Here is a 24,852-nt window from a genome sequence, read left to right on the forward strand (position 1 = left end):
CCAGGCAGACGGAGAATGCTCTCTTCCACCAAGGAAGAGAGGCCAGTTCTGCTGGCCCATAGGATTCAGGATCATCTCAGGGTTCCAGAAAAACGTTCGCATAGCAGGGCTTGGGGTCCTACTCCTTCCCTTTCAGGACTCTGACCTGCCGGGGCTTTAAATATATAACCCTGCTACTCTTACAATCAGATTATGGGACTGACTTTCAGCATAGTCTGCCCTGCACAGGCTGCAGGAGGTAACAGTTTCCTTAAATGCTGCCATGGGGGCCTTCTGGCTTTTACGCTCTTCCTTGAGTGGATAGTTGCCTTATGTGACTCCTTTTTTCCTTTAGCACTTTGACCGCATTTAACAGCAACCAACCAACTCCACCATCCGTATAATTACCATATTCCTCTTATATCTCAAATACTAGAGCTATTGCACAGGTTTTGCATCCCTGTAGACCATCCTAACTCACCATGGGGAGAGTTTCAGTGATCACGGTGGTGCAGCACTCCAGCGGCACTAACATTCCACGCACCTCGGCAACGGAATCTCTGCTGCCATGTGGATGATGAATGATCCAATGCCAGAACCCTGTCCTAGGGGTCCGCTTCCTAGGACCACTGTGGATACCAACTGCATTGATTTCTGTTCCCCTCCAGAAGTAGAACTTGAGTCAAGGATTCAAAGGCAAGTGTTTTGTTTTTTGTTGTTGTTTGTTTGTTTTGTTTTTTTGAGAAGTGGTGCTAGGAATCACCAGCAAATGAGAAAGTGAAACAGGACGGAAAGGAGGCTCATAAAGGGTGTGTTATCACACACACTGAGGATATAGATTCTGTCCAGTGCAAGTGTAATGAAAAAAAAAGAATGTGGGCAACCGGAGCTTAGTCCTGTGGGGGAACTCAGGATTATTATTATTAACGTAGTAATAATAATGTGAGCTGCAGAACCATCCCATCAGAAGGGTGTGGGAGCTGGGGTATTTATCCACCAATCCCATCAGTTATTGGCTGAGGGTTACTATGAATGGGAATATAATCCCCCAGAGCTTTCAGACTACCCAGGAGGCTCCAGTGCCCAGAGTTCTCAGGTAGAGTTGCTGCTTCTGGTAGTTAGAAGTTCACCCAGTGTATCCAAGAGCTCAGGGAATATGGGAGGGGCATTGACAACATCTACTACACCAAAGGAGGAATCCTGTCACCGGGAGTTACAACAATGGTTCCACTAAACCAGGAGTTAAGACTCTCACTTGGGCTAAGGGCAAAGAAGGGGGTTACTTTCTGGGGTGAGTGATTCAGAAAACCAAGGGGAAGTTGAGTCACTACCACACAATGAAGGCAGGGAGGACTATGTTTGGAACCCAGAGGAGTCTCTAGTGTGTCTCTTCCTAATTCCATGTCCAGTGGTAAAAGTTAAAGAAAAATGATAACAATCCGGCCGGGCATGGTGCTCACGCCTGTAATCCCAGCACTCTGGGAGGCTGAGGCAGGATGATTGTTTGAGGTCAGGAGTTTGAGACCAGCCTCAGCAACAGTGAGACCTCCGTCTCTACTATAAATAGAAGGAAATTAGCCAGGCAACTAAAAATTGAAAGTGGCACAAGCCTGTAGACCCAGCTACTCGGGAGGCTGAGGCAGGAGGATCACTTGAGCGCAGGAGTTTGAGGTTGCTGTGAGCTAGGCTAACGCCATGGCACTCTAGCCCAGGCAACAGAGTGAGACTGTCTCAAGAAAAAAAAAAATTATAACAATCCAATTCTGAGGATTCAGATTCTTTGAGAATGAAGGTTTTGGCCACCTGACCTGGTTAAAAACCAAAAACAAATCCAGGTGCTGGCCAAGAGCAAACAAAAAGGAAATGAGCAATGGAAGAGAAAAGTTATAAATACCAGGTTCTGGTCAGTATTAGAAAGAAGTTGGCCCTGTTTATAAAGAACCCAGATTTATTTCTTACAGTTCTGGAGGCTGGGAAGTCCAAGGTCAAGGGGCCCAGATCTGGCAAGGACCTTCTTGCTACATCATCCCATGGCGGAAGGCAAAAGGATAAGATAGCACCAAGGAGAGACAGTGAGGCCAGAACTCATATTTTCATTAGGAACCCAATGCCAAGATTACAGCATTAATCCATTAATGAGGACAGAGCCCTCATGACCTAATCAGTTCTTAAAGGTCCCACCTCTCAACACTGTCGCATTGGAAATTAGGTTTCCAACATGTGAACCTTGGGGGACACATTCAAACCACAGTAATAAGCAAAATGTGGTATATCCATCAATGGAATATTACTCAGTCTTTAAAAGGAGGGAAATTCTGTAATATGCTACAACATGGATGAAACTTGAGGACATTATACTAAGTGAAATAAGCTAGTCACAAATAAATAAATACATACATATTGTGTGATTCCACTTACATGAAGTACTTTGAGTAGTTAAAATCATAGAGACAGAAAGTAGAACAGTGGTATCCAGGGACTAGGGGGAAGGGGGAGTGACTCCTTAATGAGTGTAATTTCATTTTTACAGGATGAAGAGCTGTGGAGATGGATGGTGGTGATGGTTGCACAACATTATGAATGTATATCATACCACTGCATTGCACACTTAAAAAAGGTTAGGATGGTGAATGTTATGTGCATCTTACCAGAATAAAAATTTGAAAAAAAAAACCCAACAAAATAAACCCCACAAAAACATCAGAACCACCCCGCAGTCTGGAGGCAGGGGGATGACAAGAGGGACTTCTGTAGGTGAGGCAAGGGGAAGGAAACAGAGGAGGGACCAAAAAGACCAAGACTGAGTCCCAGAGCTAAGAATTGAGGCTGAGGCTTGCGATCCCATGCTGGGAGTCAAGACCGCTCATCAGCCCCCAGGGTGTGAGACTAGGGAGTGTGACTTCTACAGGTCTCTCACCTCCTCTCCTCCATTTGTGCTAACAGAGGGTCCCTGCCTGCTGGCATATTCGGATTGCACATCTGAATCAGTGTGGAGACACTAGCCGTCCATTAGCACAGCAGAAGGTGAACTGAGTAGGCAGGAGGGTTGGAGAATAGCTATGAGCTGAGCCCTGGGATGGGCATTCCTGAGGGCAGATGGAGAAATTGAGTAGAGCCCCTTTAATCAGCACAGAAAGGCTTTCTGCGGGAGCTGGGGACTTCAATGAGTGAAAGGGGATCCAGCTGAGAATCCTGGAACAGGTTGAATAGAGGAATGGATCAGGAGGGAGCAAGGACGTGAGAGAGCAATAAGGAGGCCAAGGGCATCAGGAAGCCAGACTGTGCCTCCACTCCCCCCCCCCAGGTAAAAGCTGCAACCAGTTTTGCAGGGCGCTCCTGGTCTTGCCTAGGATCAAAGACCCCATTCAGAGAGGGTTGATGGCACCATGCAGCAATGTTGGCAGCCAACGGGTTAACCTTAGGCCAGCTGGCCCCGGGGTGGTATGAGGGGTTGGCTGCCACCCCCCTCCAGTTGCCTTGGCACTACCGTGGGCACCAGCTCTACCGCAGGGAACCTCCACAGAGTCCAGGGCCCTTAGCTGCCAGCCTGCTCCCCACTCTGTCCTGAGTGGTTCCAGGCGCTGGGTTCCTATGGCTTATCCTGGATTCCCATCCTCCACCCCAGGAGAGGTTGGCTCCCCGCGACTGGTGCAGACAAGTCAAGCCCGGGCACAGACCCGCAGATACTCAGTCTCTCGGCTGCTCCTTAGCCTCCTGGGTTAACAGGCTCGGGCCACCTGCGCTCTCGGAACGCAGCCCCCGCCTCGCCGGGAACGCCGAGGCGGCACGGGTGGGGGCGGGGCGGGGGCGAGGGGCCGTGCCGTGAGGATCTCGGTTCCCCAGGCAGCAGGCGGAGATGGGAGAGAGACGCCGACCACGGGTCAGAAGCGAGGGAGTAGCGGGGTCGCAGCTCAGAGACGCCAGGCGAGGAGCCCCGGCCTTGAGCGTGGGGGTGGAGCACAGGCCCCCGCTTCCTCCTTCCAATCTCTGCCTCCCCGGGGGACCCCCTCCGCCCTCTCTAGGGCCTCAGCCCGTCCCCCTCCCCCCAAACCCTGCACCCTCTGCGGATTGGTCCCCGGCCTGCTGGGGGGCGGGGCCCGAGGGCCCTGACGTCACTGGCCGAGGGGGGCGGGCGGCTGGGGGAGGGGGTGACGGGCCCGGGCTCAGCACCTCGGAGAGCTCCCTCCCCGGCCTTGTTTTGCTCCGGAATAGCCGCCGGGGCAGGGAACGAGGGGCCGGACACCAGGCGCAGAGGCAGCGGGATGGCCGCGGTGGGGCTGACGGGCCCCGGCGGGCAGAGGGCCCAGTCGTGATCCGGAGAGGGGTCCTGGGCGCCGGGCGGGGTGGGGGGCAGCGGGCGGCGGCAGTTGTGGCCGCACATCTGGATGGAAGCGAGCTTTGTCCAGACCACCATGGCTCTGGGGCTGTCCTCCAAGAAAGCGTCTTCCCGCAACGTGGCCGTGGAGCGTAGGAACCTGATCACCGTGTGCAGGTGGGCGCCGCCGGCGGGCGGGGGATGGGTGGTCGGGAGAGGGCTTCGGGCGGGCTGCGGAAGCCTGGACGGAGCGTCCCCTTGGGAGGATCCACAGCAGCCGCGGAGCAAAGGGTTAGGAGGGGTGCGTCCACTGTCCCTCCGAGGCCCGAAACCCGGAGGGGGTTTGGAAGTCTGATCCCTACCCTTCTAGGCCGAGCCTGGCCTATGCCGGGCCTGGGGCCTGGGGGTGAGGGCTGCTTAATTGGCACTGCAGCTTCCTGTGAGAACCAGGAAGTGACATTGTGTGAGGGGGAGGGGTGGGGATGGTTGGCTCCCTTGCTGGGAGCCGGTGGCAGGGTGGGCAGCAGGGAACCCATGAGGGGGACTGAATGCCCTCCAAGAGTACCCTCATTGCCACCCCGTCAGCCTGGCCTCTCCGGGATGGGGTTTCCTGGGACTTTGCAATGCTCAAATCCTGGAGCAGGAATGGGCAGGGTCAACTGGGCTTGTGGGCAAAGGCCCTGAGTCCATCCCATGAAGGGAGAGAGGCACTGCACGTGCTGTGGGAAGGACTGAGGGCTTGGGTCTCCTGGGTTCAAGGTGAGGAGACTGGGAGGGCAGGGCCATTGGTCCATGAGGGTGGAACTGTTGCAGGATTGGGAAGATTCTCCCGCTTTCTTAGGGCCCAGGAACTGATCCTTTCCGCTTCAACCCTGCAGTGACTCACCCTCCTCCCTGCCCTGCCCTGCCCTGCCCAGGTGCTCAGCCACTGTTTCTGCAGCCCCTCCCCCACTCCCCACCCCACACTCACCTCTCCCACTGTGATCCCCAAGCCAGTTGCCTTCTCCACCTGCAGCCCCCCCTGCCCTCATGCCCACAGGGTGTTTCCCTCTCAAGACAGGTGCTCCTGGGGGCAGGGCTCAGTTGTCTTCCCTTGCCAGCCCCCCCTGCCTGGACACAGGCCTCAGCCCTGCTCCTCCTCCAGGAATCAGTGCCCACCTGAGGCCCTGGCTCTTGGCTCCCATCCCTCCTTCCGGGGGTCCTGGGCACCCACAGGAACATGCTGCGTCTTTCTCACAGCGTTATGTCCCTAGTGCCTAGCACAGCGCTGTGCGCACAGGCCTCCTTAAACATGCCTGGAATGTATGGAAGGAGTGAGTGCAGCAGTGGCTCAACCCGAAGTGCAGGCCACTGCTTCTACTCTCATCCCCCCAAGCCCTGCTGGTGTGGTGTAAAACAAAGATTTCTGTCTCTGGGGCCAGACGGTCCTAGGTTGAAGCTCTTACTTCAGTAGTTATAAGCTGCAGAACCCTGGAGAAGTCTCCTAACCACTCGGGACACTGGGTGCCCCACCATCCCCGTTTTGGATGTGGCAGCCACACCAAAGAATGGTGATGGCATAATCCATGCAGGAGCAGCCCAGTGTCGGTGCACAAAAGCAGCCCTGTCCTGATGACACTCTTCCTGTCCCTCTCTTCTCTCTTCCTTTGCTAGGTTCCTGTCCTTTCTCTTGCCTGCCAGGGTAGCTGAGACTCCTGAGTATGTGGGGGAAGAAGACTCTCCTTAGCCAAGGCTGGAGAAGCAGAGATTCTGGGGGACTGGAGTGGGGTTAGAGCCAGGGGGGTGAAGGATAGAGTTTTGGGGGATCAGGGACATGACAGAGGCTCAGAAACCCCTCAGGCCCCTGCTGCCTCATCACTGTCACGTGGTTTGCCTACAGCTCCCAGAACAGTTCCCTTTAGCAGGCCATGGGCTCCCCTGGGCCCTGGCCTCCCTGTCTCCATGGTAACCTGCAGCAGCCACTGTACCTCCTAACAGGGAGCACACCATGGGGTTCCAGGGGTGATGACCAGCTCTGCAGCACCCTGGGGACAGATACCAGATGGCTGCCACACTGAACCCAACCCTAGGCCCCCATCGAGACCTGACCCAGATGACCAGGAGCAACTATCCAGTTGGTGGGGGGGACATAGTGAGGCCTAGATAATACCCCAAACACAGGCTCCCTCCCGGCAGGGCCAGCTTCCCACGCACAGCCCAGCGCCTCACCACCCCTGCCCCGAAGCCCATGTACACCCACCTTCTCCCAGCCCTGCGTGGGATCCGAACCAAAGTTTCATGAGGCAGGTGTTATTGTTCCTGTTTGCACTTGGAAAGAGTGGCCTCGGGGAGGGGACCAAGGCCATGTGAGTGTCACAAGGAAACAGGATTTGAATCCAGCAGGCTGCCTCCCCCCAGTGCAACTCCGAGACTACCTAGCTCTGATCTCAGGCCAGACCAACTCTAGCTGGGCGGAGCCTCCACTGTGCCCCTGGCCTGAGGGCCTCAGAGGCCAGTGCTCCAGGGCTAGAGCCTTGTGGAGTGAAGGACAGAGGGAGGAGAAGCAGGGGCTGAGGGCCTCAGTAATAGTGACAGCCACCAGGAGGCCACAAGATGTAGCAGAAAGAGCAAAGGGCTTTGGAATCAGACACACCTGCTTGATTCCTCATGAGCTGTGTGACCCTGAACAGATTGGTTAACCTCTTGGACTATCAGTTTCTTTATCTGTAAAATGGGGGTGATGGTGCTAACAAGAGGACCTACCTCCCAGGGCTGTGGTGATGATGGGTGAGGTGACACATGCAAAGTATGGTGCTTGGCACATCACAGGGCTTGATGAACACAGGAAGGAAAAAAGGACAGTTCCAAGCAGCTCCCATATCCCTGGACACCCTGCCTCTGCTCTGCCACCCACAACAGGACAATAATGGGATGTTAGAAGCTGTGTCCTCATCGCTGCCCCACCCCACTGCAGGGATGGCAGGTGGAGATTGCAGGGGTAGAGACTGCAGAGGGAGCCTGAGGCTTTGACAGGACTGGGGAGAGGCACTGGGGTGCCTTGGCTCTAGTCCCCCAGCCCCACTGGCTTGCCTGGGATCCCCTTCCTCCTTGAGAAGCCAGTGTCTTGGCCCCCAAACCCCTTCCAGGGATCTGCTGTCCATGCCCGCTCCCTATACCTCCCCCTGCCCCCCAGCCAGCTCTGCACTGCCTGTTCTGGGCAGCTGGTGTGTGGGAGGCCAAGCCGGGAAGGAAAAGGGGGAAGGGGGCATCTGTGTGTTGGGAGCCCACCTGACCATCCACGCATGCCCATGCTCCATGTGCATGGTGCCAGCTCACATGCCCTGGCACAGGTGACCCCATCCCCAGAATGGACTGACGGTTTTTTCGGCAATAGCAGAAGACAGCTCAGGGCAGGAGCACAAACTGGCTTCTAACTCCTAGTTGACTCCCAACCCACACAGCGAATTCGACTCCAAAGGGTGGTCGAGGAGGAAGGGGCTCTTGGTGCTTCATTTTCCTACCTATCGTGTCATCCCCCTCTCATTCCTTGCTCCCGAAGCTTCCTTTCTCTGCCTCCTCTCCTGTCATCCACTTTGTCAATCAGTCTCCCACCTGCCACCCTTCCTCCCCACCTGCCACCCTCTCATGCCACATGATGTGGCACCTCCATGGTCACTGTTGTCTCACCTGTCTCTCCCTCTGTCCCCTCTGTCTCCCCACCGCATCTACACCCTTCCCGACACTTCTCTGCCCATCCCTCCCTCTCTCTGCCTGGCACCCTTCCTCTATCACCATCACCCTATCTCCTCACTTGGCACCCCACTGCCCCGTCTCCCTGCCCCACCCAGGTTCTCTGTGAAAACACTGCTGGAGAAGTACACGGCAGAGCCCATCGATGACTCATCCGAGGAGTTTGTTAATTTCGCAGCCATTTTAGAGCAGATCCTCAGCCACCGTTTCAAAGGTGGGCCGGGGATCCCACCCTTCATTGCCTAGCTGTCCCGTCTCCCACCTTTAGCTGCCAGCTGCCCCTGATATACCCCATGGATTTCTGAACCCCACCGTTGACCCTGGCCCCCAATCTGGGCCATGCACAGATGCTCATGCACAGAGCTGGGAAGTGGGGACAGGTCTTCTGCCCACAAGCCCCATCAATGGGCCTGCAGCCACCTGCTGGCATGCCCTTTGCATACATGCATGTATGTGCACATGCGTTTGGGGGAGGCACTGCGTGTGTGTGACTGCTTATCCTTATGCATGTGAGTACCCCAAGACATGGGCCTCTCCAGACTCCCTGGTCTTGCTGAGCCCCCTCCCTGCCCTGGCTCAGCCTGTGCCCCAGCAGGTCCAGTGAGCTGGTTCAGCTCAGATGGGCAGCGGGGCTTCTGGGACTATATCCGGCTGGCCTGCAGCAAAGTGCCCAACAACTGTGTGAGCAGCATCGAGAACATGGAGAACATCAGCACAGCCCGAGCCAAGGTGAGGGGCCCTGGGCGTACCGTGAAGTGGGGATAGGGGCCCTGCCTGCTCCTTGGTCCTTATCCTCTGCCCATGGCACTGGGGAGAGGGGCCACAAGAGGGTACACTCGATGCTGGACACGTGGGTCCCTCTGGAGCAGCAAGTAAAGGTAAGCATGCCTTCCAGGGCAGGGCATGGATCCGGGTGGCGCTGATGGAGAAGCGCATGTCGGAATACATCACCACAGCTCTGCGGGACACCCGGACCACCAGGTCAGAACTCTCAGGCAACTCAGACCAGAGGTCCCAGTATGCATGTTTATTGCCTAAACAGCTGATCCTTAAGTTCCTGCGGCAACCTTCAGTACCTAGACTACAAGTCCCAGCATACACTGCTAGTTTCCCTCTTCCAGCGTGGCCTACAGTCCCGGAAATACACTTTTAGCACCACCACCATCACTTCCAAGTCAGATTCTATGGCCCATTATTCACCGTCATTGCCCAGCCCCAGTCCTGTCATGCACAGCTCTGCCCTTGGACAACCTCTGGAGGAGCCTCAGCCATGTGCCCTTTCACTTGTGGGCTTTGCTCTGTGACTCACAACACGCAGCCCTACCTGCTCTCCAAACAATGGCAGCAGGTCTGTACTTGCCACCCATGGACCAGAGTCCCAGCATGCAGGATTCAGTCCCCAGGCTGTGGGTTCACACGGAGGCTGGGTCGCTGGGGCAATGGGGTCCCAAGGCAGAATGTGCCAGTGTGGGAAGATGTGTTTGAAGGTGTCTGGGCACAGTAGGGGGCAGTACCTCCCACTCCCAAGTGGCCACACCCAGCCTGATGTTTTTACTGTATTTTATCCCCGGTCTACGCATTTCAGAGTTCACGTCGACATAGTTTTGGAGCATCTACTGTATGCCAAGCACTAATGATTAAGACTCAGTTTCTGGCCAGGCGCGGTGGCTCACACCTGTAATCCTAGCACTCTGGGAGGCCGAGGCTGGAGGATTGCTGGAGGTCAGGAGTTTGAGACCAGCCTGAGCAAAAGCGAGACCCTGTCTCTACTAAACATAGAAAGAAATGATCTGGACAGCTAAAAATATATACAGAAAAAAATTAGCCTGGTGGCACATGCCTGTAGTCCCAGCTACTCGGGAGGCTGAGGCAGAAGGATTGCTTAAGCCCAGGAGTTTGAGGTTGCTGTGAGCTTGACACCATGGCACTCTAGCCCAGGCAACAGAGCAAGACTCTGTCTCAAAAAAAAAAAAAAAAAAAAAGACTAAGTTTTCTGATTTGAAGGATCTGGGTGACCCAGTACTTGGTGGAGAGGGGGTAGCTCAGAGGATTGGGGGAGTCTCTTCTCAGGGAACACCCATGCTGGTGTAGGCTCCAGCACCAGTGAGCCCCAGCCTGAGAGGGTGAGACAAGATCTACACCTGAGTGGGGTGGGGAAGGAGACACCTACTTCCTGCAGGAAAGGTTTGCAGTAAGAGCACAAGACAAGTCCTGAGGGTGGGGGCTCCCTGGGGGGGGGTGCTGCACCATCCCCTTCCCCTCTCCCCACAGACGGTTCTATGACTCTGGAGCCATCATGCTGCGGGAAGAAGCCACCGTCCTCACTGGGATGCTGATCGGACTGAGCGCCATCGACTTCAGGTGGGGTCTGCCTTGTGGTGGTGGTGGTGGAGGGGGCTGCTTCCCCAACAAATGTCCACACCCCTGTCCCCTCATACCCGCCCCCAACCCTGTGGCTCCTCTGCCCCAGCTTCTGTCTGAAGGGCGAAGTCCTGGACGGGAAGACCCCCGTGGTCATCGATTACACGCCCTATCTAAAGTTCACCCAGAGGTGAGCAGCCCGATTATTGGGGTGGGTGCGGAGAGGGGGCAGGCGGACATCCTGGTTCCACTGCCGAGGGGGTTGGCGCGGCGCGCGGTGGGAGGGGGCCGGCCGTGCCCACTGCTCCCTTCCCCAGCTACGACTACCTGACGGACGAGGAGGAGCGGCACAGCGCCGAGAGTAGCACGAGCGAGGACAACTCGCCCGAGCACCCGTACCTGCCGCTCGTCACCGACGAGGACAGCTGGTACAGCAAGTGGCACAAGATGGAGCAGAAGTTCCGCATCGTCTATGCGCAGAAGGTGCGCGGCGGGGGCGGGCGGGGCGGGGGACCGGGCCCCGCGGGCCGCAGCCGGGACTGGCCCTGGCGCCCGGGCTGAGCCGGCGCCCCGCAGGGCTACCTGGAGGAGCTGGTGCGTCTGCGCGAGTCGCAGCTGAAGGACCTGGAGGCGGAGAACCGGCGGCTGCAGCTGCAGCTGGAGGAAGCGGCAGCGCAGAACCAGCGCGAGAAGCGAGAGCTGGAAGGCGTGATCCTGGAGCTGCAGGAGCAGCTGTGAGCGCCGCCGCCTGCCCTGCCCCTGCCCCGCCACCCCGACCACGTCACCCCGCTGCACCCCTTCATCGCCCCCATCGACTCTTGGATCGCCTTTCCTCTGATCTGGCCAGCTCCACCCCAAGATCCCCGCAATGACCTTCTAACATTGTCCTTAACATAAGATCCAGTGACTTCCAACAGCGCCACCTTCACCCTCAATTTCCCGGCACCGGCCAGAGTGGCCATCCAACATTACTGCAGGGACGCAGCATTACTCACAAGGACCTCTGCTGTTCCTCAGTGACCTTCAGCGTGACCGCGCCCTTCCCGCTGCTCAGCACCCCTCTGACCTGCATCACAGGCCCCTGTCATCACCCACCGTGACCCCCGACCCCAGACCCCAACCCTACTGATCCCTGTAACATTTCTTCCCTACATCCTTTGGTCACTCTGCCTTTCCATCGTGACCCCGCAAGACTCCAGGGATTCCCACACTTTTCTCCACTGACGCCCCCCTCACCCCAACTGACTCTTACAACACTCCACTACTCCCATTGACGGTATTAGCGCACCAACCCCATCACCCCTCCCCCCCAGGGTCACGTCCATTGCCTTCCAGGACCTGCCCCACGGATCCCAACATTGTATCCCCACTTTTGCTATTCAGATTTCTTTCCTAGGCCCTCCTCCACCCCTTGTTGAACCTCCCTTCCCCACGTGTCGCCCATTCCCAGCCAGGCCTGACCCCTCCTCCCCCTCCCAGGACAGGTCTGATCCCCGGTGACCACGCCCCCCTGGCCCAGGGTTCCAAGGAGCTAACCACGCCCCTGGTCAACCAGTGGCCTTCGCTGGGAACGCTCAGTGGGGCAGAGGGTGCCAGCAACTCCAAGCTCTACCGGAGGTAAGTTCCAGCCAGGCCGGGCTCGGGCCTGAGTGTGGGTGTCCCCGGGGAAGAGGGGCGACGCGGCGGCAGGCCTCTGCCGAACGCCAGCTCTCTGCTCTGCTGCAGACACAGCTTCATGAGCTCGGACCCGCTGTCAGCTGAAGCTAGTCTAAGCTCGGACTCCCAGCGCCTGGGAGAGGGCAAGCGGGACGAGGAGCCCTGGGGCCCCATCGGTGAGCGCCCCCAACCCGGCACCCAGCACCCCTCCAGGAAGGGCTGAGACAAAGCCTTGGAGTCAGGCTCTGACCAGTTCTCATTCGCGCAGCCCTTTCTGAGAGCTTAGCACAGCAATTAAGAGCTTGGTTTGGGATGTCAGGCAGAACCCAGTGCAAATCCTGGCTGTGTGAGCCTGGCCAGTCACTTCACCTTGCTGAGCCCATTCGCATCTGTAAAACGGGGGTGTCGACCAAAATAATCACCAGTGTTGGCATGTGGTAAGGGTGTGATGCTTTTCGGTGTCGTGACACCCTCAAGGGGCTCACAAACTCTGTGGGATTCCTCAGCCAAACTGACTCGCTCTTGTCTCATGCACACTGAACTACTTGCCTGACCATTGTTTCCCCCTTTTCTTTGGCTGCCAGGAAGCTCAGAGCCAAATTAGTGGCTCCCTTCGAGCGAATGCCCAGGACTTCAACGCATGCATTTTGTGTTGACCTCACCCCTGGCTTCATCTTGGTTTTACCCATCCTAGTTTTCCCTGTGCCTGGATTTCCTGTCTTCTCTTTTTTATAACCAACCACACTGTATCGGATGACACTAGATCTTCTCTAAGACAAGGCAGGCTGTGGACATGTAACCCTGTCACACTGTGTTTGTGATTGTCTGTGTGTCTGTCTCCCCACCAGACTGTGAGCTCCGTGGGGGCAGGGACCGTGTCTCGTCCGTTCTCTGTATCCCCAGTACTTGGAACAGAGCAAGTGCTCACTGTGTGTTTAATAAATGGACAGAGGGTGAACCTCAGGGGGAGACAGAGACATAAACTGACGATTACAATACAGTGTCCCCAGCGTTGTGCATGGCATGGGCAGGTGCTTAATCAAGGTTTAATTGAACATGGCAAATGATCCAGAAGATATCAACAAAGTCTGGGGGGCGGGACTTAAGGGCTGCCCCTCCTCTGTCCACCCCCTTCCCAACTCACACACATGCAGACCCGTTGGCCCAGCCTCACCCACCCTCTCTCCCCAGGGAAGGACCCCACGCCCTCCATGCTGGGCCTCTGCGGCTCCCTGGCCTCCATCCCCAGCTGCAAGTCCCTGGCGAGCTTCAAATCCAACGAGTGCCTGGTGAGCGACAGTCCCGAGGGCAGCCCAGCACTGAGCCCCAGCTGAGGAACGGCGTGGGCAGTGCCAGCCCCACCTGCCAGGGGCCATGGACACCTACCACCTTTCTTCGAGTCCCCCAATCCAGGCCATCCTTCCAGAGAACGCTGCCCACCCAGCCAGGGGTCTCTCGGGGAAGACAACCCCATCCTCTTGCCTGTCTTAGCTTCCTGCCAAGGCAGCTGCAACAGCAAGCTGGCTGAGCCAGAAGGCAGGGGTACCAAGGTCACAGGAGTTCCCTGGGGAAGCCTGTTTCATTCTTCCCTATGCCCGGCCAGCTCCCTTCTGGACTTTCCTTGCTCATCTCGCTGACCCTCCTCAGGAGCTGGTGGCCCATGCCTCTCCTGTCCCATGTGTCCCCTGGAGTCACTCCTTTCCCAGCCCTGGGGCAGGGAGTCTGAAGGGATCAGGCAAATAAAAACCAGAGGACTGAGGGCAGCCTCGTCTGTGGGCAGCTGGATGGGGCTCTGTCCTGGGGTCAGCAGGCAGTGGAGCCGGTGCCAGGCCCATAACCAAGGTCGGACAGAACTAGCGCGGGCCCTGGAGCAGGCAGGCCACAACGCAAGAAGTGGTGGCTTTTGTACTAAGCGTCCCCAAGTATTAGGTCTGCTCAGAGCAGGACCGAGACACATAAGCACCCCTTCACCCTGACATCCTTTAATAACTCGAGCCCAGGCTGAGAGGAGGCCGAGCACTCGGGGCAGGACGGAGATGTGCTCTGGCTGGGCCAATGTCCTTGACATTGACCTGAGCAATTCAGCTTTGGCCCAAACTTGCAGACCCCACTCAACCCCACCCACGTGCTCCCTGACACACAGCTGATGAGATGCTGGAACTCTCCTCCCCACCTGGGCCCCCCCACAAGGGCGCCTCTGCCAGCCTCACCTCCAGCCCACTCACCCACCATCCCTGAGATGCCACCAGCCATGAAACCAACTGTCAGGCCAGAGCCTGGCAGGTAAGCTACCCTTCCTCCTCTGCTGTCACTGAAGTGTGCCCTCCACCTAACCCAACACATGGGGCCTTGCTAAGTTGGAGAGGTCCTCTTTGTGGGTGTCACTCCAGCAGCCACCGCCAGACCAGGGCCCCTCCCATGCCCCGTCTCGCAATTCAGGGCCAACTTTCCCGAGCCCCCCAAGGCCCACTTTCCCCAGCCACCCCGAGGCCTCCACAGTCACAGGCATCAGGCAGAAGTTCATAATCTTTAGACTTAAGGAGTTAACAGGGGTGGGGGAGACTAAGCCAGGCCCAGGGTTTCTGGGCTCCTGGGGACAGGCCCAGCTACAGCAAACACAAAGGGAAACACAAAGCAGGGGGGTGGGGGTCAGATAGCAGATTTGGTCTTGAAGTTGGAGAGTGGGAAGAAAGCTGTGTCTGAGGATGGCTTGGGCGGCCACCAGGGCAGCCCTACCCCCGGGGCTTGTCGCCGGCAGGGAAGGGAAACAGTCCCTCCCCTCCATGCTGAGGAAAAGGCACTTGGCTCAGTCTCCTCCTCCTGCTCGCCCCATCCGTGGAAAGATGGAGTCCTCGTTTCCACGCCTCTTCAACGGCCCAGGGGCCGGTCCTGGTTGAGCCTCTGGAAGAAGCTTTTGCCAAACTCGTAAGTGCTGATCATGATGGCGCAAGAGGGGGCGGCCTTGATGATCCTGGGGAGGAAGCCTGCGGCAGGACGGGCCAGGTCAGCGTCCACCCACCCCGAGGGCAGGACAGGACACACGCGTGTGCGCTCACACACACTCACCTGCAAAGAGTCCCCTGGTGCCTGACTCAGCCCGGATCCTTCGCAGCAGCAGCCAGGTGGAGTCCACGTGCAGGGGCGTCACTGTAATCACCAGGCTGGCTCAGCAGACCCCATTTCACCCTGCTCATGCCCTGCCTGCCCCATCCCTGCCAGGCCAGCCCTCACCTCTCACAGCCTCCATCGCTCCCAGTGCGACCTGGCGTTGGGTCTTCACCACGTCAAAGGGTAAAGTCAGCACCGCAGCTACCTGGTGGGGTAGGGAGAGGGCTCGGCTCCATTCCCAGGACCCCTGGCCCCTTGTATCCCAGGGGGCTCCCGGGGCCGGGAGGGACAAAGGCCTCGCAGGGTCTGGCAAGGAGAGTGAGCGTGCTCCCTGACACACAGCTGATGTGCTACTATGTAGAGACTCTCCTCCCGGCATCTCCAACAACCCTCGGGCCCCCCAAGGACACCTCTAATAGCCTCACCTCCAGCCCAGTCACTCACCGTCCCTGAGATGCCACCAGCCACAAAGCTGATGCCCACGGATGTCTGGTCCTTCGGCCTGGGCCCACTCAGCCAGCTCTTCACCAGCTCATAGTTGAACCAGTACAGGGCTGGGGGGCATATGCTCATTAGAGATGGGGGGCAGTAGGGAGGGCCTCAGACCCCTCATCGTGCCAGGCCCTATAACAAGTTCCTGTAGACTTAGCTCACAGAAACCCGAGCAGATACTCTCCCGTTTCACAGAAGAGAAAACTAGGGCTCAGAAAAGTGACCTCAGCCAGGTGCGGTGGCTCACGCCTGTAATCCTAGCACTCTGGGAGGCCCAGGCAGGAGGATCCCTTGAGCTCAGGAGTTTGAGACCAGCCTGAGCAACAGCGAGACCCCGTCTCTACTAAAAAGATAGAAAAAAATTATATGGACAACTAAAAATATATATAGAAAAAATTAGCCGGTCACGGTGGCTCGTGCCTGTAGTCCCAGCTACTCGGGAGGCTGAGGTAGAAGGATCGCTTGAGCCCAGGAGTTTGAGGTTGCTGTGAGCTAGGCTGACACCATGGCACTCTAGCCCGGGCAACAGAGCGAAGCTATGTCTCAAAAAAAAAAAAAAAAAAGTGACTTCATGATCAGCAGTAACAAAGCAGGGACTTGGCAGTACACCCTCGTGCATCATCACCCCTACCCTATTCCCTGCCCCGCTGGGTGCCTACCTGAGAAGGGCACATCTCGAAGGGCAGTGGGGCCCCAGCCCAGCCACAGTGAGCGCCAGCCGCCCTGAGCCACTGCAGCTCGAACGCAGGCACCCAGCTCACGGTAGGACACATGCTGTGCCTGCAGCTTTGTGCGCATAAGCTCCAGGGGACTGATCACAGTCACGGTGCCCACTGTGGGGGGAATAATGGGGAGAGGTCAGGTCACAGGCCCTATGTGGCATTGCCCAGCTGCTGCCCCAGGATCTGGGGGCCTGGAACATCCCCCCCACAACAGTCTGGCAGAGGCTGGGGCACAGGTGGGGACAGAGGAGATCAAGGGCCCAGGGCTGTGCTCACAGCGGGCAAGTGCACCAGCCACCATGGGTGCGTAGAGGTCAGAGATCAGGGCTCGACCACACAGAAAAGCCTTGAGTTGGTCGTAGGCAGTGAAGTAGATGGCGGTAGCTGGCACAGTCATCACCCTGGGGGTGTGGACAGAGGTTAGCTAGGACTCCTAACGGAGTCTTATGCATCCCTGCCCAGCCAGCCAGTGGGAAGCAAGGGATCAGCAGGTACGAGGGGAGGACAACGCACAGGACTAGGCTACTCACAGGGTGGCTGGGAGGCCGCTCCACAGGGTCCTGGTGCCCTCATGCCTCACAATCTTCACGAAGGCATCCTGGCCAAGCGAGTGCCAGTCCAGGGGGAAGAGGATGGACACGAAGGAGGACTGTGATGGAGCTGGCCCAAGCTGGGCCTTTGCCTGATACCCTCAGCCTCTGCCCACAGCCCTCCACATATGCAGGTCCCCAGTCTCGTGAACTCCTATTCACCCTTCAAAACCTCTTAGAGGCACTACCTTCTCCGGGAAGCCCTTACCAAACTGAATGGGCTACCTCCACATGCCTCGCACTACCCATTCTTTCCTGGGTTTGCTGCCTGGCCAGAATGAACCCCTGGGGAATGTCCATGGTCCCACAGCTGCTCCTCACCACGGTGCCAGTGAAGCGGGTAGGGTCCTGAAACCAGGTGGCACAACGGGAACCATTTGGGCACAGGTACAGGGGCTCCAGGACACCATTGCAGTACAGGAGACACTTCCCTGTGGATCGGAGAGAGGAGGGCACTGGGGAAAGGCAGGGGGTATTAGGATGACAAGGCCCTAGAACCTTGCAGGGAGGTGGGGAGCCCCTGTCCCTGGAAAGCCAGCAGAGGCTGAGATCCCTGTGTGGACACTATGCTGGCTGAGGTGACCTGGAAGTAAGTGCTGGTCCATGGCTGTGGGACCCACTGGTGCCCTGGGGACACTGGGACTGTCCCTCCCCTGCACCCTCCCAGGCTTCCTATAGTTTGGGGCACTCACATTTGGCATAGGAGAGGCTCCAGAGTCTACAGGAAGACACCAGCTCTAAAATATAAGGCAACCCCTCAAGTTAGGAGAGTCCCCCACCCACCCCAGGGACCCCATCTCTGGGAGAGCCTTCTTTTGCCCAGGCACCACCCCCCATCGGCTCCAGGGTCAGGTACTCACCACTGGCCACTGAAGGACGCTGAGATTGCAAGCGGACCTTCACCACATCCAGGGGTGTCACTGGGAGAGGAGGCAGGTCTCAGGACCCCACCTGTGACCCCTCCCCCAGGACCAAGCTGCCTCCAATGTCTGGTCTGCCCAATCCCCAGCTGCCCGCATCCCACCTCCGCAGGTCTTACTGAAAAGGGAGGTGACCACAGCCCCAGCGCCTGAGGCCACCATATGTTGGAGGGGGCTGATGCCCCCAGGGTCCTGGTCAGCCATCTTGTAGCTTCAATCCTGAAAACCAAACCTGAGTCACATGGAGCACCAGCTCACTAAACAGAATTCAGCCGGAGGGCCAGAAAGGAGGCACAGGCGAGGGACTTTAACCCCCCCGCCCCGCATCACTCACCAAGCATGAATTACCTCAATACCCTGACGAGGGCCTTTTAAAGTTACCGTCAGCCCCACTTTGCCAATGAGAAAACTAAGGCTCAGAGAGAGCAGGTGACCTGCCCAAGGTTACTCCGGGAGCAGTTTGGAAGGAAGCTAGCACAGCCATCCTTTGGTTAGTGGCAATAACGGCCCGAGGCCGTTCCCTCAGCCACATCACGTGCGCTTACTCTGCACCTCCTAAGCGCAGATGCCGGCCTCGGCCCTCCGGCCCAAATATCAAAACACCTGAGCCACAGCGCCCTCCACTCCAGCACCATGCCCCGGGGCGGGCACGTGGAGCCCCCGAGGGCGGGCGTGGAGAGGTGGGACCGGGCCTCGTGGGAAACGGGTAAATGAATCTGATGAAGGGGCCGTCACCCCCCTCGGGCCTGCAGGCTGGGGTGCCCGGCGCTCCCCCGCACCCAACCTCGCGAGGCCACACGGTCAGGCCCGGGCCTGGCTGGGAAGGACAGTCTTTCTGCCCCCTCTCCACAAATACAGGCCCCGGACTCAGCCTGGAGGCTGGAAGCAGGGACGGTGAAAAGGGATCTCTCCTCGACCCCCCGTGACACTCTCTGCCTCGGACCCGCGCGCAGGGCCGCCGGGTGAGACAGACTACGTCGGCCTGACGGCCTGCGACTCTAGGCCCCTAGCCCAGGCTCCAGGGACCCAACGAGAGACCCTACTCCCGCCTCTGCCCCCAGCCAGCCCCAGACCCGGCCTCGCCCCGCCTACTTGGCTCCAGGCCGGTGCTCGCGCGGCGCGGCACCGGGGGCCGCACCGGCCCATAGCCGCTCCGCGGCCGGTGCAGGTTCCGCGCGCGCTCCCCCAGCTCCGAAGCCGACTCCGAAAGCGGCCGAGTAAGCCCCGCCCCCAGACTCCGCCGCACGGCCCCGCCCCCTGAAGGGCCGACCGGCCGCACGCCCGTAGAGCCTCAGGCCCCGCCCACTCGCGTCCTCCGCCCCGACCCGCGGTATTCCCGCCCCTGCGCCGCGGCCGCCCGGGCTGATCGCGTTCCCGCCCGGCGTTCCTTGAGAGCTGCAGGGCAAGGTCGCGGACTCCGCGTCGCGCTTGATCCGGCAGCGGCGCCGCACTTGCCGCATATTCTCAGAAGCCCCACCCCACCGACACCGCGGCCGAGCGCCGCCCGGGAGCCTCATTGCCCACGCCAACCGCTTGGGACGGCGAGGATAACAGCGTCCCTCTGCCCAACGCGCGCTGCGCGGTGGCAGCGGCGACAGCGAGGCTTCAAGGCGAACATCAGGCAGCCACGGCGCACGTCTACCTGCCGGGCTGCCCGCCGAGGTGTCGCCGCTTCGCAGAGATTAGCCGGGCGGGATTCGCACCATCCCCGCTTGCAGGCTAGGGACGAGCCGTAGCTCAAAGCCAGTTGGCCAGCGGCGGGCCTGGAGGCCCCTCGTGCGCCCTCGGGCTCGTTGCGGCAGCGCTGCGTGGGGAGACAGGGAATCGACGGTTTCGTGTGGGTCATTCTCACATCGTTTCTTCCGAGTTTCAAAACTTTTTTAAGTAGGTGGTTATTCAAATGTGTTGCCCCATCTTACGGAAGGTGAAACAGGCCTGAAGCGAAGAGCCCGGGATTCGGACCGGCCGCTGCTTTCATCCCTGAAGACTGCCTCCCCGGGCGGCGTCTCCGACCCCTCTTCTCGGGGGGCGCGTTTCTCTCCGGGGTCAGCCTCGCCCGGTGACCCCACCGCCCACCTCGCCTTTAAAACTTTCGCGTCGTCGGGAGTATTTGCCCCAACACAAAAAAAAGGAACACGGGGTGCTAGCCTGCGCCTTTAAGGAGGGTAGACCGTGGCATTGACGTCACTGCCTTCCCCGCCCTTCAGGCCCCAACTGGTTGTGTCCGGCGCTGGTGTCGCCCGGGCTGCCGGCGCGTGCCGGGTTAGCACGTGGATGCCGACAGGCCAACTGTCAGCTTTCCCTGGGAAAAGGCCGTAGAGCTCCCCACGGCTCGGAAACCCCAGCTCTGGGGACCGGGAGAGAGCGATCTGTGGCCTGTGAAGTGGTGCTGGTCTAAAGGGCGTTTTGCATTCCTTTCCATCCTCAAGCTGAGTTCAGCAATGACACAAAATAATCTTTAAGGAAAGAACCCAGGCCCATTAACGTTCTTTACCACTTCAAAGTTTTCATTCACCTAGCACTTTCACAGCCAACAGCCAAGAGATTATTCTCCCCATTTTAAAGAGGAGGAAACTGAGGTCCTTGTGTATCATGACTTTCCTAGTGTGGAGTAAAACCCAGTTTGTCCCACAACAATCTCCCATTTCACAGATGAGAAAAGGGAGGCCCCAGAGGGCAATTGCACCAAGATCACCCAAATAAAAGAGCCAGAATTCTAACCGTTACTTGCCTGACCCAGACAGGTTCCCACCCTGTCCCCTTGTCAACCAACACTGTGCTCCAGCAGCACCACTTGCGTGCCACAAGATCAGGGCACATAGGAGGTAGGGACCTGGCTTCCCACCTTAGCTGCCACCTGCTAGCAGGTATCTTAAGGACTCCAAGCCTTGGTTTCGCCATTTATAAAATGAGCCAACCTGGCTACAGAGCTCTGGTTTGCTGGGAGAATGTGGATTAATGTCCCTTGGTGGAAGGCACCTTTGGGCCATAACTATCAAAATTTTAAATGCCCAGACCCTTGACCCAGCCAGGCCACTTCTACGAATTTCTCTAGTCACCTGCTCATACAAGTGCAAAATGATATATGAACTTGGCCTTCATCATTGCAGCCTTGTTTATAACAATAGAATGTCCCTCAAAAGGGAACTGTTAAGTATATGACAATATCTCCTCGTGACGAATACCACACAGGCTAGTAAGGGCTACAGATCTCTACATCACGATGTAAAACAATCTCAAAGACAGTTAAATTAAACAGCAGGCCCTGAGAGGGAGCCCCACAGTCGCTCTGAACAGCAGCATTACACCCTCTAGGGGACATTTTTGAAATTTTTGAGGCCATTGCCGTTCCTGTTTGTTACAAGATTGGAGCTTCTGGCATCTGAGAGATGACAGGTCAGGGATGCTAAATGTTCAGCAAGGACTTTCCACAACAAGAATACCTCTCAGTTCTCCTCTTTCTGGACGATCACATGCATGAGAAACTTGTTCATAATTATGAGACCTGGAAGCTAGATCTATTTTACTCACATCTTTTTTGAACAGTTTTAATATGGTGTACATTGAATTTTCCAGAAATAAAACCACCGTGCAATCCTCAGGAAGTTTAGGCTTGGTCTTCATGAGAACTTTACCAAGGGCCAGACACAGTAGCTCACGCCTGTTATCCTAGCACTCTGGGAGGGCGAGGCAGGAGGATCGCTGGAGGTCAGGAGTTGGAGACCAGCCCGAGCAAGAGGAAGACCCCGTCTCTACCAAAAATAGAAAAAATTAGCCGGGCATGGTGGCTCATGCCTATAGTCCCAGTTACTCAGGAGGCTGAGGCAAGAGGATCGCTTGAGCCCAAGAATTTTTTGAGGTTGAAGTGAGCTATGATGACGCCACTGCACGCTAGCCCGGGCAACAGAGTGAGACTCTGTTTCAACAAAAAAACTAAAGAACTTTACCAAGGATCATTTACCATTTCAGGAAATCTCGTCCTGGTGACCACCTGGCCTGTGTGCACTGAGTCACTGACACAACACCCCAGCAGCAGAGATCGTGTGTGTTTGTCAACTTACATTCTCATGTGTAGTCAAGCCTGATCTTCTACATGCAGAGATACATTATTTTATTATCTTTTATTTTTCCTCTATATTACGGCTTGACCTTTCTGTGGGTTTCTAAAAATGTTGTGTGTGGAAAAATTATATTATCTATGAATATCATTTCTGAATCTTAAAAGACAGCTAGAAGGCAGGTATTACCAAAAGCAGAGGACCCCATGAGCTCACCAAGCACGACCCAGTCCCCTGTGTTGGCATTGCCTGCCGGGGGCTGCAGTTCCGGCTACTCAGTGTGACCCAGGCTGTCTGGAGTAATCTGGTCACCAGGCCAGTGTGCCAAAGGAGGAGCATTTGTCTTATTTTGGCACACACCAAAGGCCAGGTCCATATGCGTCTCTCTCTTTCTTTTTTTGTGTTATTGGGTATTTCTCTTTCTTTCTTTTCCTTTTAAATTTTTAAGTGTTTGTGGTGAGCCAAACGCCATTGTAGGCACCAGGATACAGCAGGGAATAGGCCATGTGAGGTCCCTCCTCACACTTTCTAGTGCAGGAGACACAAAAAAAACTGAGTAAATAAATAAGACAATGGCAGGCAGCCAGGGCACCTGTAAGGGCAAAAACAACAGGGTCACATGATGGAGAGTGCCTGGGCCAGACTAGAAATAGCGGAGCCCGGGGCTCAAGGAACATCGACAGAGATACACTCATGGCCACTCATGGTGGGGGCTGAGGGAGGCATGCAAGTGAGACCCTGGGATGTCATATTAACTTAAATTGACGAACACAGGCTCTGGGTCAGACCTGGATTCAGCCCAGCCGTGTGACCTCAGAAAGGTTGCTTAACTTCCCTGAATCTTAGTTCTTTCATTGTAAAACAGGAATGGTGATTGTACCTACCTCAGAGGGTTGTGTTAAAGATTAAAGAAGAACTTAAAGATTAAACGAGAACCTGGCACAACATAAATCTCAACAAGCACCAGCAGGACTTACTTTTAATTTTATTGATTTATTTATTTTGTAGAGACAGGTCTCCTATGTTGCCCAGGCTGGTCTCGAACTCCTGGCCTCTGGCCATCCTCCCACCTTGGCCTCCCAAGGTGCTAGGCATGAGCCACCACACCTGGGCAGGACCTACTTTTTAAAAACGCTGGGATCAAATATGCCAGCGATTATCCTAGCATATGAGATTGAATTAGAGTCCCCTGGTATACAATGGAGTCCAGGTTTCTCTGCTAACTAACCTGGTCTCCTTTCTGGGCCTTAGTTTATCCATCTATAAACTGAAAAGAATGATACTCCTGGCCCAACTCCCTCCCGGGGCTGCTGAGGTTGGGAAGGTGGTTGGTGACTGGGAAAGGGATCCCGGGTGGGCAGTTCCTTCCACCCCTGGGTTCTCTTTGCAGCTGTCTCCTCTTTGGTCCTCTCTGCGCTCCTGCAGAGACTCTGACCTGACCTCTCTGAGCTGCTTGGGGAGGACAGTTTCCTCACTGGGCCCTGGCCCATTGCTTCAGAGACAGGTCACCATGTTAACAAGAGGAACTCCTTTGATGTTCTAAAAAGAATCCCTCCTGTTTTTAATGTGCCAGTTTACAAGATTTCTTCACATCCATCATCCCATTTGAATCTCACATGACTGTGTAGAGGGCACATGGGGGTCACTGTGTACCCATTTTACAGATGAGGAAACTGAATCTTGGAGGAGTTAAGTGGCCTGCACAAGTTACTCGGAGCAGATATCTCCTGGCTCCCAGGGGGCTTACCCGGAGGGGCTGGGGGTGCTGATGGGGGCTGGAAGGGCTGTGAGGGAGGATCAAGCAGTGAGCAGAGCTGCTGTCAGTGTCCAGTGGAGCTGGTGACATGAACAAAAGCTCTGGGATCAGATTGACTTGGACTCAGATGCCGACACCACTCTGCCTGGCTGGCGACCCTGGGGAAGCCTCAGCATCTCGTGCACGTGTGGAATGGCGGTGGTGCTCTGTGTGTTGTGCTAAGAATTCTGCATGCAGAACAGTCCTGATTCTTGCTCTCGCCACTCCTGCCTCTGGCTCCCTAAGCTCATCAGCGCCCAGGTCTAACAGTCAGTGAGCCAACAGTGCCACAACTCAAACTGTCCACGTGCTGCCCTGGACAGCAGCTGGGCTCCAACTCCTAGAATCCCCAAGCTCTGCAGGGACCACTTGCAGGCATAACTATCCCCAACCACCGTTCAGAAAAAGGCACAGGGTGAGGAGGAGTACCCAACATACTCACAGGGACGCATGACACTGGCCGGACCACCATATGGGGCCTAACCCCTCTTGTGTCTTCCAGGCCCAGTGGCCACCCCCTCACAGGGGAAGGACAGGGTGTCCTTAGACGTGGGCCCAGAGGCTGTATGATGGAGGAGCCAGGAAGGGGACAGGACCTCAGTCCCTGTTGTCTTTGGTTTGGTTATTTTTCTTTCCACTCTAATGGGATCAGATTTTATATCATGAATTTTGTAAAACTTAACCAGAAAATGAATTCCTTTGTCCTGAATAAATGGAATTTGCTTGTCAAAATTCTTTCACACATAGGAGTGATGGAGAAGGACGTGACAGTTTATTGAGAAACTGCCGTGTGCCACGCGCTTCATATAGGTGACTTACCACATTCGGTCCTCCCGAACGCCCTGGGAGTAGGTGCTACAATGCCCCATGTCACAGATGAAGGCACTGAGGGTCAAGGAAGTAAGCCAAAGTCACCCAGCGGGCAGGGGGCAGAGCTAGAATTCGAGCACAGCAGGCAGTGAAGACGTCTGGCTGCTCTGATCCCAGCCCACCGTCCGGGCTTGCGGAGAAAAGCTGACTCTTGTCCTCTGGCACCTGCCACCTGCCTGTCTGGGAGAAAGATGAGAGGACAAGAGGGCTACTTCGTGTTACAATTCAATTAAAATGTATTTGCACGTGACATTTTG

General features: G+C 56.6%; 2 protein-coding genes across 12 annotated transcripts; one reads left to right on the forward strand and one right to left on the reverse strand.

Annotated features, from left to right (window-relative positions):
- The first annotated feature begins 4,093 nt into the window (after nt 1–4,093).
- On the forward strand, nt 4,094–13,798 carry RUNDC3A (RUN domain containing 3A). Of its 7 annotated transcripts, none has more exons than XM_045526730.1 (11): nt 4,094–4,471; nt 8,122–8,237; nt 8,604–8,752; nt 8,919–9,004; nt 10,295–10,384; nt 10,494–10,574; nt 10,702–10,867; nt 10,961–11,118; nt 11,864–12,001; nt 12,110–12,216; nt 13,232–13,798. In XM_045526730.1, the coding sequence occupies exons 1-11, from the start codon at nt 4,365–4,367 to the stop codon at nt 13,372–13,374; spliced, it is 1,341 nt and encodes a 446-aa protein (XP_045382686.1). In that variant the 5' UTR covers nt 4,094–4,364; the 3' UTR covers nt 13,375–13,798. The 7 variants fall into 7 exon arrangements, with proteins under 7 accessions (XP_045382686.1, XP_045382682.1, XP_045382684.1 ...); XM_045526732.1 differs by lacking the exon at nt 13,232–13,798 and adding an exon at nt 12,625–13,036 and having other exon boundaries at nt 4,117–4,471; nt 8,619–8,752; XM_045526729.1 differs by having other exon boundaries at nt 4,134–4,471; nt 8,619–8,752.
- A 750-nt stretch (nt 13,799–14,548) lies between these two features.
- SLC25A39 (solute carrier family 25 member 39) lies at nt 14,549–19,998 on the reverse strand. 5 transcript variants are annotated; one of them, XM_045526734.1, is made up of 13 exons: nt 19,792–19,998; nt 19,515–19,676; nt 17,992–18,091; nt 17,813–17,872; nt 17,645–17,689; nt 17,274–17,407; nt 16,893–16,960; nt 16,639–16,763; nt 16,300–16,473; nt 15,593–15,702; nt 15,272–15,353; nt 15,107–15,187; nt 14,549–15,024 (listed from the first exon to the last, which is right to left on the reverse strand). In XM_045526734.1, exons 3-13 carry the CDS (start codon nt 18,074–18,076, stop codon nt 14,909–14,911), a joined length of 1,080 nt encoding a protein of 359 aa, XP_045382690.1. In that variant the 5' UTR covers nt 18,077–18,091; nt 19,515–19,676; nt 19,792–19,998; the 3' UTR covers nt 14,549–14,908. The 5 variants fall into 5 exon arrangements, with proteins under 5 accessions (XP_045382690.1, XP_045382692.1, XP_045382693.1 ...); XM_045526736.1 differs by lacking the exon at nt 19,515–19,676; XM_045526737.1 differs by lacking the exons at nt 19,515–19,676; nt 19,792–19,998 and adding an exon at nt 18,965–19,098 and having other exon boundaries at nt 17,274–17,383.
- Between the last annotated feature and the right edge of the window lie 4,854 nt (nt 19,999–24,852).

Source organism: Lemur catta, chromosome 15, assembly GCF_020740605.2.
Source record: "Lemur catta isolate mLemCat1 chromosome 15, mLemCat1.pri, whole genome shotgun sequence".
NCBI lineage: Eukaryota > Metazoa > Chordata > Mammalia > Primates > Lemuridae > Lemur > Lemur catta.